Genomic DNA, 11,382 nt, shown 5'->3' with positions numbered 1-11,382 from the left:
GTTACTATTATTATCATCCTTATTTAGCAGATGATGAAACTGAGGCACAGAGAATTTAAGTATCTCTTCCAAGGCAACACAGCTAGTAGGTGGTAGAGATGGTTTCTGAACCCAGGAGAACAACATGCTCTTGATTCACAACACTATCCTCCCTTCCTTCCCCACCCTGAGTGATCTGGTATTTCTTAATTAGAGCTTTGAATATATGGAGGAAGTGACAGAATGAGCATACCTCCACGCATTGAATAAATGAAGAGAGTCAGACATCAGAGCATCTTTTGCATTGTTTATAGATACCATCCTTTATTAAATGCACAACAGAAAGAAATGAAAGGAAGGTAAAATCTGTCTCTTCGAATCTGAGTCATGGATGAATTTTTGGATCAATTTTCACGTGCATATCACACCCCTTGAGCCATTCAGATAAATCATGGCCAGAACAGTGTAGCCTCCAAGAAGTCCTGGAAAATGAAGGAAAGGAGAGAGGATGAAGTGGACAGGTTGATGGGGTGGCAGTGACACTATCCCTGGCTGCCCATGGTCTGGGCCATCCCCATGAACTTACCAGGCAGACAGCCCATTCTGTGAGGACACAATCTGCTTGGCACACATGATGTCATCCAGAATATGGCGATTGAGCAGGTCTGAGGGGGAAGAGAGGGACATGGTGATCTGGTGCATTGGGGATAGGGTAACAGTGAATGGAGGGCTCAAGGGTTTTGGGTTCCTTGGGGCCTGAAGAACCTCAACCACTATGTTGACTGGTTCTTGATGACCTTGATTCTCTTGTCGGTTGGTTATGAATTATCTTAATCACCATGTTAGCTGGTTCTGTACAACCTTAACTCATGTTGACTGATCCTGGATGATCTAGATTGTCATGTTGGCTAGTTATGAATAACCCCAACCTCCATACTGTCTGGTCCTGGACAACCTCAACCTCCATTTGGGCTGGCCCCAAATAACCTCAGTCTCCGTTTTTTCCTGTCTTGGACAACCTCAACCACCATTTTGGCCAACACTGAACAACTTTAACTGCTATTCTATTTTGTCCTCAACAACACCAGTCTTATCTGGAAAGTTCTGTCATTTCTGCATGGAGGTTATCTGTTTCTGTTTCTAGAACCAGACACTCTGTTTCTTTCCTCAGGGCCTGGGTAATCTTGACCCCAAATCAGGACAGTTTCTATCTCTGTTCCACATGGAGGTAAGTTTCCTGTTTTCTGAGTCTAAGAAAACTGCAGTGTCCATTCTGGGTGAGGATTGGGAGCTCTGAGCTCTTCTGTCCTAAACAACCTCTCAGGATAGTCTGGGTAGGGATACAGGATGGTGTCTCTAATAGCTCAGGAAACTTTTCTCCTTTTCCCATCATTTTTCTCTTGTTGCAGGAGATTATGGCTTAAACAACCTTGCCCTCCATGTGTGGGAGAGTAGGGCCCAGCAGGGCTTCAGTGTGTCCCCAGTGCTGACTTACCATGACAATCCATGTGGCAGAGGTTCTTGGTGGGTGTAATGCCATTGTCACACCACCAGGCAGAATTCAGTTGGAAAATGCCATATTCACTGCTGCCATCAGGATTGTGGTCCACGAAGGCGGTGTCAAAGCCACTCTCATAATGAGCCATGCACAGCCCTGGGGCAGGGAGAAGGGAGGCAGGGAGTAGTTATAGAGCCTGGGAATAGGGAAGGATAGGATGGGGGGAGGACAGGGATGGTTGTCATCTCAGTTGTGAGGGTGGTGATCTTGGTTTAGTGGTGGTGATATTGGTGATTCTGGTGAGACATCAGTGATGGCGGTAGCGATGGTATTCATGATGGTAACAGTGGTGATGATATTGATTGTAGTGATGGTGTTGATGGCAGAGATGGAGGTGATGGTTGTGAAGGCAATAATGGTGGTGGAGTTAGAGTTAGTTAAACTACTCAGCATAGTCAGTCAGGGAGTGACTCAAAGGATCATGCCCAGGCCTGGAGAGGTGATAAAGGACAAGAGGGGGCCTGGGTCTGAATGTGGTGGGTGGCTCAGGGTTTGGATGGGATTTGGGGCAACTGGATTCTCACAGTCTCCAACGCCGTAGCCCTTGTAGCCGTTCAGCCCTGCTCTCTCCAGTCTTGCTGCCAGCTCGCAGCGTTCATAGATCTTGGCATCCACAGTGACAACCATCAGCGTGGCCAAGGTCACTACCACAGTGCCCCAGGCCTTCATTATGGCACCTGTAAGCCCTCCCAGGTGACTTGCTCCAGACTCACCCTGTAGTGTTCGGAATTAGGGGCATTCTGGAACTCTGGGCTCTATGAGCAAAGGTCTAAGTGGTAGATTCTGGAACACGCAACACAGAAGCCTAAACATCGCCCAACACTGTTGCATTGGGGATTAAAGGCCCCACCTCCCAACACTGTTGCATTGGGGATTAAGTTTCTGACATCTGAATTTTGGAAGGGACACATTCAAACCATAGCACTCATCCTTGGTACCTTGTTCACCTCTCTGCACTTAAAGTGCTGTTCCATCCTAATTTACTGGAATGTGCCCCACATTTCATATTACAAATGGCATATTACATATACATTCTTATGCTTGACTGCTTTTTCAACTTCATTCTCATTCTGCCTTTTGTTCCTCCATTCACTTACACTGCCTTTCAGCCACTTATATTCACCCATACTGGGCCTCATATTATCGCAATTCCCCACAGTCTACTTAGCATTACCCAAATTCTTTCATGTCATATTCCTTCTTCACTCCACTCACTCTCACTCAGACTCATTTCCTATCTTTACCTCTATTTCCCGCCCCTGCATCAAATGACTCTGGCTTACTTGCACGTGGCCCAGCCTTCAGCTTCTTTCATTGACCCGGGGCCTCATTATTTCCCCCATTCACTCCCCTTCTGCCCCTCCTTCACCTCTATTCTCTCAGATGCTGTTCCAGGAACACCCCCATTTCCTGGAGCTCTGTCCCTATTACTCCCAAACACTAGCTGAAGTTACCCACACATACTTAGCCTACGCTAAGTGAGCCAAGATCGCACCACTGCACTCCAGTCACTGTTCTTTCTCAGTTTTCTCTTCATTGTCTCCATTTACTCGTACTCTGCCTCTCACTGCCTCATTCATTTAAATCTATTCCCATTGTAACCCCTATCACCCTCTTCTTGCTCATATTCTGCTCCTGATTCATGGCTGCCATTCTGCCTCCCAGTACCCGCATTCTGTCACACTGTGCCTCAAATTTGTTACTTTTGCTCACATCGGGCTCCCCATGTTTCCTCGCTTTACTCACCCGAGGCCATGGAGCCTTCATCCACTCTCTGCCTCACAACACCCACCTTCACCCATCCTCTGCTCTTCACTTTCATTCCCTCTCACTCTGCCCAACATCACCTCCATTCATGCGCACTCTTCAGCTCATTCACATTTGCCGATTCCCACTGGGATCCCTGTGCACCCACGTTCCTGGGCTACTACCCTGTATTACGCCCATCTAATCCCAGTCATCTCTAGTCATCCTTCTCCCTCATAGCACCCACACTCAAACTCGGCCTGCTTCACATTCTACCATGTATCCATCTCCACTCTTTTATTCTGTCCCTCCCGCACCCCATTCTTCCCTTTCCATCCCACATTACCCCCATTCACTCCTACTGTCTCCCTAAATTCCCCTCTCTTCATTCATCTTGTGCCTCATAAAACCACCATTCATTCACACTTTAATCCTTAGTACTCATATAAACTCCACTCACATTCACCCCCTTCAGTTGCCCCATTCATTCAGAGTCTGCTCCCACTTTCACCTTTTTTCCGCTGAGACTGTGCCTCATTTCCCATCATTTACTTAATCTCATCATAATCTCAAATTCATTCATAATTGAATGCAGGCATAGTCATTCCCTCACTTTGGCCCATATCCACTCCACTCTGGTGTTCATTCACCTCCATTCCATTGTCTTTTGCCTCTCCTTGCTCTCATTTACTCCCAATTTGCCCTTCAGTCACCATTATTCATGCCCCTCACCCACCAGTCCCATGTGTCTCCTGTTCGCTGACACTCACATTGGCCAACACAGAAAAGTCTGATGGATTGCTCAGGATTTGATTTGGCTGCACGCACCAACCCCACCACAAACACCAGTGGCTTCAAGAGGAGGGAAGCAGATTCCTCTTTTGGAGGCAGGTAATCCAGGGCTAGTGTGGTGGCTCCAAGGTCACCAGAGACCTGGCTCCTTCTGTGCTGTTGCTCTGTCAACCTCACCTGCTGCTTCTGGTCCAAAATGACTGCTCACAATTGGCAAGGCTTTTGTGGTCTTGATAAAATGTATCATAAGAGCAATTGTAATGATAACTCGCCAGCCACGTGGGGGCTTCTCTCATTGTCTTTGGGTGGGAATGTCATATGGTGCAGACTCTGTGGTGGGACCAGCCACCTGTCAGCTTCTCACTCTCCTTCACCTAGCCACCTGCTGCTTAGGTTACTGTATGAGGAGGTCACACCTGTAGGGACTGATGGTAGAGGATACCCAGGACAGAGAGTGGGGGTCCTTTCTCTGCAGCAGCAAAGTTAGCCTCACATAGCTTGTGCATGCACACTGTGGGCCCTCTGATAGTTGCTGAGGGGCTGTATCACTGGCTCCTCTGCCCCCCAACTCTCACCAACCCTAAAGGATTTCCTCCTTTGTGTAGCTGTGTGTGTACAAAGTGGTTGGAGATGACGTTTAGGTGCTAGAAGGGGCGACACTGTGATGGGCCCTAAAGGACCAGCCCTTTCTATTTTCTACCTCCTAATGCATTGAGAGAGTGGATAAATTGTATACCCAGGAGGTGCTGATGTGTCAGGGAGCAACAGACGTGAGTTCCTTTTTTACTTTCTTTCTTTGCCTTGTCTACTGGGAAGCTCCATTCCTTTTGTTGTTGTTTGTTTGTTTTTTGTTTTTGAGATGGAGTCTCACTGTGTTGTCCAGGCTGGAGTGCAGTGGTGCGATCTTGGCTCACTGCAACGTCTGCCTCCCGGGTTCAAGCGATTCTCCTGCCTCAGCCTCCAGAGTAGCTGGAATCACAGGCGTGCTACCAAGCCCGGCTAATTTTTGGTGTTTTTAGTAGAGACGGGGTTTCACCATGTTGGCCAGGCTGGTCTTGAACTCCTGACCTCAGGTGATCCGCCTACCTTGGCCTCCCAAAGTGCTGAGATTACAGGCGCACGCCACCGCACCCAGCCCAATATATGTGTATTTTTAACGTTACTATATAATGCTAGATTGCTTCAGACTGGTCTTTACAAATCGGATCCTTCTTATGGTTTCCCATATGTCCAGAATGAAATATGAGCTCCCTGGCCAAGGAGGCCCTACAGCACCTGGCCCCAGCCTACACCCCCTACACTCCCAACACACTGACACTGTCTACCCATCCAGAAAAAGCAATCTGTTAGCCACCACTTAATACACCCCTTCACCCCCGGTGTGTGTGTCCCACACCGCCGTTTATTTTTCAGCTTGTTTGTCAGCATACCGACCTACCGTCCGTCAAACGCTACAACGTAAACTCTCAGTCCTGGCCACTGGCGGACTTTTCCCTACCTCCTACTCTTTGTGCACGCAGAGCAATTTAGCCACGCACCCTGCCTTCCCGTTGTTTTACACATGCAACCCTGTTGCTGCCCTCCAAGTTCAAAGTGCGAAATTGCCACCTGCTAGAATCTTTTCCTTAGTTGGGCACTTCCCCTCCCCGCCCTGCCGTAAGAAAATTGGTGTCTGAAGTCTTAGGAGTGCCAGCCTCTGCAGAACTTAGTAAACACCCGCTTTGCGACGCAGCCCCAGAAGCGAAAAGACATGGTGGGTGCGGCCATCTCGCCTGGAGCAGTGACGTCACCGGCAAGGCTACCTTCCCTCTGCGCCTGCGCTGTGGCCCCATGTTGACTATTGGCGGACGGGGTCTCAAAGGCGCCACTGAGCTTGCGCAGAACCGACCGCTGCAGCCCTTTAGGCTGCGGTGCCAAAGAGTCGGTCCCGAAGCGGAAGTGCTTGTTGGGGCCAGGCTTTGTAACGGTCTCCTGAGCAGCGAGCAGAAAGAAAATCTGTTATCGAGAGAGAGTGAGGTTGAGGGGGCAAGTGCTAGGGGTCGTGGGCTGAGTGATGGGGAGTTCTGTGGGATGAGTGAAGTGGGAGTTGGGGGTTGAGTGATGGGGGACCGAGAGGTCAGTGGACGAGGTTCTAGGGGCTCACTGGTGAACAAAGTTATGGGGGCTAAGCAAGATTAAATGGGGCTTATTAAACTTTGACTTTTACACATTTTCCAGCACAGTGACCTGCCCCTAAGGGTTCATGCGCATCCCTCAGACCCCTCTTTAGATGCGCCCCGCTTCTCCCTCTGCCCTCTCCCCTTGCCCAAGCCCCGAGGTGGGGGCCTGGTGTGAATGCTCCGGCCGAAGTGAACCTGCACCCCCGCACCCGAAGGCCTCTTTCCGGCTCCTGGGCAAGGCGGCCCCGGTGAGGTGAGCAGAAGGAAGGAGAGGCACCTGCGAGGTCTCACCTGACCCCGGGCCTCGCCCAGAGTTGGGGGCCTAGGAGGAGGGGTACGTGCGGGGTCTGAGGCAGATGGGGGTAAAATGTAATTGGGATAATAGTTTTAGAGTGTAGTTTTTTTGGCATTTAATAAATAACATTTGAATTATAGATTAATTCAGAAATAGAGGAAAAGAAAATCAAAAGGAACTAATTCTTCCCCCACACATTTAAATGTCCATTTTTAGACATTTTTGGTGTGTATAGGGGTATGCCTTTTAAACATTTAACATATAGCTTTAAAATGGATTCCCGCAGTTTTAAAACCTACTTTGTTTTCATATAAAAGTTTAATGTAATTCAGCTTAAGATTTTTTTGTACACCTTTTAAAAACGTTTAGTTGAGATACATATACCACAAAGTGCATAGATACTGTACAGTTCCATATAACGCTTTTAACAGCTTTGTAGCATTTTATCTTTTATATTTTGTTATTATTAATCCCTTATGGGTCATAGAGGATCGTTTAAGTTTGGCATTATTGAAATCAATGCTGAGACGTGGGTACATACAGAGAAATTATGAAACATTATGATAAATTATTTCCTTAAGGAAAATACCTAGAAATACACTTTATGGGTCAGTACACAATTTAATATACGTGTATATAAAACCTTTTGTGTTCAATGTTCACATGAAGAGTGAGTAATACACAGATTGTTAAAATCACATGGTTGCCCAGACTCTTCTAGAGAGCAGTCTGATGGCCAGCTGATGTGAGGGGATTGCTAGGCAGCTAATTCTGGGCACTGAAAGTCTGATGGGGTCTCCTCATCTGCTGTACTCTTCTCCACTTGTTCCAGCTCAGCCATCACACATCTCTGCTTTTTCCCAAGAAGAGCAGGAAATGGCCAAACCCCAGGTAAGTATGTTGTCTGTTTCTTCATTCCTCTGTTTTACTGTGGATGTGACGAAATATGTGGAAATCCCTGCCATAAAATAGGAAAATATTTGTAAATAAGGATTAGGATCAGGCAAAATAAGAGACAACAGATCAAGGCCAAGTTAGAATGTAGAGGTGTGCAGGACTCAGGGTGTAACAGATATTGATGTTGGGCTGTCAGTTTCTCTTTGAGCCTTCTGGTAGCCAAAGGGAAACATAACCAGTACCTTGGCTCACCTTACTCATCAGGAGAGAGCACATAGCCTTCATGGGAAGTCAAGGTTGCCTGGAATTGTGTTTAAAGGTATTTCTTTGCTGGGTCTTCATGTGGATAGTGCAGTTGCCCTCAACCACAGCCTGGTGACAAATGCTTTCCTGCAGATATGTGCTACAGCTTTCCTCAGTGAGCTGGAGACATCATGTCAAAATATAACTTGGGAATGAAATCTCTCAGGGAACCTGCTTGTCTTTCCAATGATTTTCCTGAAGCAGTTTTCTTAGTTGGACTTTGAATTATCTTTTGTCCAAGAGACAAAAATTTTTCAGATACCTGCAGCCCACCATATTTTTTCTTTCACTTTAAACATTTTTATTTTTTAAATTAACATACAGTGAAATTGATTTTTCTGTTAGATTGGTGGAACTAATCTATAGGATAGATAATAGTTTCATCACCCCAAAAAAACTCCTTCATGCTACTCTGTTAATAGACATATCTTCCCCAACCTGTAACCTCAGGCAGCGGCAGGTCTGTTCTGTGTCACTATAGTTTTGTCTTTTCAAGAATGTCATATAAGTGAGGTGTCATGTATTATGTCACCTTTTCTTTCTGAGATGATTGATTTACATGCAATTGAAAGAATAATACAGAGAAATCCTGTGTACTCTTTTCCTAGGTTCCCCCAATGATAACATCCTGCAAAAGCCATAGTACAATATCAAAGTCAGGATGTTGACATTGATATGGTCGAGCCCCATCATCGCAAGGATCCCTCAAATTGTCCCTTATAGCCACAGCCACTGCCCTTCCTCCCCCATACCCATTCCTAAACTCTTGGCAGCGACAAATCTGTTTTCCGTTTTGGGAATTTTGTCATTTCAGGAATGTAATAGAAATGGATCGTATGGTATGTGACCTTTTGGGATTTTTTTGTTTGTTTGTTTCCACTCAGCACAATTCCCTGGAGATTCATCAAAGTTGTGTGTGTCAGTAGTTGTTTCTTTGTTATTGCTGAATAGTAGTCCATGGTATAGATGTACCACAGTGTATTTATCCATTCACCTGTTGAAAGACATTTGGGTTATTTCCAGTTTTTGGCAATTATGAGTAGAGCTACTTTAAACAATCATGCACAGGGTTTTGTGTGAACATAGGTTTTCATTTCTGCGAAGTAAATATTGAATTACTGGGTCATATGGTAAGTGTATGTTTAACTTTTTAGGAATCTGCCAAATTATTTTCTAGAGTGGTTGAACCATTTTCATTTCTCCCAGCAATGTATGAATTCCAATTGTTCCATATTTTTGTCAGTACTTGGTATTGTCAGTATTTTTTGTGTAGTCATTTATCTCATAATGATTTTAATTTGCATTTCCTTAATGGTTAAAGATGTTAAGCATCTTTATATATGCTTATTTATTTTTGGTCTATCCTCTTGATGAATGTCTGTTCAAAAGTTTCTGCCCATTTTTCAGTTGGATTTTCTTGCTGTTGAGTTTTAAGAGTTCTTTATATATCCTTTTTACAGGTCCTTTGTCAGATACATGGTTTGTAAATGTTTTCTCCAAGTGTATTGCTTGTTCTTTTCTTCTCATAACGTTGTTTGCAGAGCAAGAATTTTTAATTTGGAAAATTTCCAATTTATGAATCATTTATTTATGGATCATGCCCTTGGTGTCATGTCTAAGAACTTTGCCTAACACTAGGTCATGAAGATTTTCTCCTATTGTATAATTTTATAGTTTTAGATTTTACATTTAGATAGATGATTCCTTTTGCATTAATTTTTTTTTTTTTTTTTTGAGATGGAGTCTCACTCTGTTGCCTAGGCTAGAGTGCAGTGGCGCCATCTTGGCTCACTGCAACCTCCACCTCCTGGGTTCAAGTGATTCTCGTGCCTCAGCCTCCTGAGTAGCTGGGACTACAGGCATGTGCCACCACACCTGGCTAATTTATATATTCTTAGTAGAGACAGGGTTTCACCATGTTTGCCAGGCTGGTCTTGAACTCCTGACCTCAGGTGATCCGCCCACCTCAGCCTCCCAAAGTGGTGGAATTACAGGCGTGAGCCACAGCGCCCGGCTCTTTTGCATTAATTTTTGTATAAGGTATGAGGATTAGGTCAGGTTTCATCATTTTGCATATGGATTTCCAATTGTTCTAACCCCAATTGTTGAGAATTTTTTTTTGCTTTATTATTTTATTATTTAATGTTTTAATTTTTTTTTTGAGATGGAGTCTTGCTCTATCGCCCAGGCTGGAGTGCAGTGGTGCGATCTCGGCTCACTGCAACCTCCAGCTCCCAGGTTCAAGCAATTCCCCTGCCTTAGCCTCCTGAGTAGCTGGGACTACAGGCATGTGCCACCACGCCTGGCTAATTTTTGTATTTTTAGTAGAGACAGGGTTTCACCATGTTGGGCAGGCTGGTCTCAAACTGCTGACCTCAGGTGATCTGCCTGCCTCAGCCTCCCAAAGTGCTGGGATTACAGGCGTGAGCCACTGTGCCCAGCCTTATTATTTTAAATTGACACATAATAATTATACATATTTATGGGGTATACTGGGATGTTTTGGTAAATGTCTACAATGTGTAATGATCAAATCAAGATAATTAGCATATCCATCTCAAACATTTATTTCTTAGTATTGAGAACATTCAGAAATTTCTGGCTATTTGAAAATATACACTAAATTGTTGTTAATTATGGTCACCCTACAGTGCTGTAGAATGCTAGAACTTATTCCTTCTATCCAGCTGTACTGTATCTGTTAACCAACCTTTGGCTACCCACCCCGCAACCCTTTCCTGCCTCTAGTAACCACTGGTCTTCTATGAGAACAACTCTACTTGTATGAGAAGAATTTTTTAAGCTTCTGCATATGAGTGAGCATATGCAGTATTTATCTTTCTGTACCTGGCTTATTTTACTTAGGATAATGTCCCCCAGGTTCATCCATTGTTGCAAATGGCAGAATTTCCTTCTTTTTTTTTTTTTTTTTTTTTTTGAGATGGAGTCTTGCTTTGTCGCCCAGGCTGCTTGGCTCACTGCAACTTCTGCCTCCCAGGTTCAAGTGATTCTCCTGCCCCAGCCTGCTGAGTAGTTGGGATTACAGGCACCTGCCACCATGCCCAGCTAATTTTTGTATTTTTAGTAGAGGCGGGGTTTCACCATGTTGGCCAGACTGGTCTTGAACTCCTGACCTCAGGTGATCTGCCTGCCTTGGCCTCCCTAAGTGCTGGGACTATAGGCGTGAGCCACCGCTCCCGGCCTGAATTTCCTTCTTTTTAAAGGCTGAATGATATTCCATTGTGTATATATGCCACATTTTCTTTATCTGTTCATCCAGTGATGGAAACTGAGGTTGATTCCATAACTTGACTGTTGCAAATAATGCTGCAATAAACATGGGATTGTAGATATCTCCTTGACATGCTAATTTCAGATCCTTTGGATGTATACCCAGGAGTGATATTACGGGACCATATGGTGATTCTTTTTTTTTTTTTTTTTTTTTGAGACGGAGTCTCGCTCTGTCACTTAGGAGTATAGTGGTGCGATCTTGGCTCACTGCAACCTCTGCCTCCCGGGTTCAAGCAATTCTCCTGCCTCAGCCTCCCGAGTAGTTGGGATTACAGGCGCCTGCCACCACGCCCAGCTAATATTTTTGTACTTTTAGTAGAGACAAGTTTTGCCATGTTGGGCAGGCTGGTCCTGAACTC

The 11,382-nt window shown here is 45.1% G+C and overlaps 2 protein-coding genes across 9 annotated transcripts in view; one reads left to right on the top strand and one right to left on the bottom strand.

Annotated features, from left to right (window-relative positions):
* Positions 1-273: 273 nt before the first annotated feature.
* On the bottom strand, positions 274-3,021 carry SPACA5 (sperm acrosome associated 5). The gene is made up of 4 exons (XM_054471972.1): positions 2,062-3,021; positions 1,475-1,633; positions 566-644; positions 274-461 (listed from the first exon to the last, which is right to left on the bottom strand). The coding sequence occupies exons 1-4, from the start codon at positions 2,204-2,206 to the stop codon at positions 365-367; spliced, it is 480 nt and encodes a 159-aa protein (XP_054327947.1). The 5' UTR covers positions 2,207-3,021; the 3' UTR covers positions 274-364.
* A 2,920-nt stretch (positions 3,022-5,941) lies between these two features.
* Positions 5,942-11,382, top strand: part of ZNF182 (zinc finger protein 182) — a 31,872-nt gene continuing 26,431 nt past the window's right edge. The window contains exons 1-3 of one of the 8 annotated variants that reach the window (XM_063660500.1): positions 5,942-6,086; positions 6,293-6,487; positions 7,362-7,420. In XM_063660500.1, the coding sequence (XP_063516570.1) occupies positions 7,406-7,420 (15 nt within the window). In that variant the 5' untranslated portion in view covers positions 5,942-6,086; positions 6,293-6,487; positions 7,362-7,405. Of the gene's footprint in view, positions 6,092-6,292; positions 6,569-7,361; positions 7,421-11,382 lie in introns of those variants that run through there. The other 7 variants (XM_063660497.1, XM_054472719.2, XM_063660498.1 and 4 more) reach the window with 7 other exon arrangements.

Source organism: Pongo pygmaeus, chromosome X (genome assembly GCF_028885625.2).
Source record: "Pongo pygmaeus isolate AG05252 chromosome X, NHGRI_mPonPyg2-v2.0_pri, whole genome shotgun sequence".
In the NCBI taxonomy this organism is placed as follows: domain Eukaryota; kingdom Metazoa; phylum Chordata; class Mammalia; order Primates; family Hominidae; genus Pongo; species Pongo pygmaeus.
The sequence above is the reverse complement of the archived record's forward strand: the minus strand, read 5'-3'. Positions and strand labels throughout refer to the sequence as shown.

Coding starts and splice junctions, on each gene's coding strand:
- SPACA5 (XM_054471972.1), bottom strand. CDS start 2,206: ATGAAGGCCTGGGGCACTGTGGTAGTGACCTTGGCCACGCTGATGGTT. Junction 1,634..2,061: donor GGGCTACGGCGTTGGAGACT/GTGAGAATCCAG, acceptor TCCCTGCCCCAG/GGCTGTGCATGGCTCATTAT. Junction 462..565: donor CAGAATGGGCTGTCTGCCTG/GTAAGTTCATGG, acceptor TTCATTTTCCAG/GACTTCTTGGAGGCTACACT.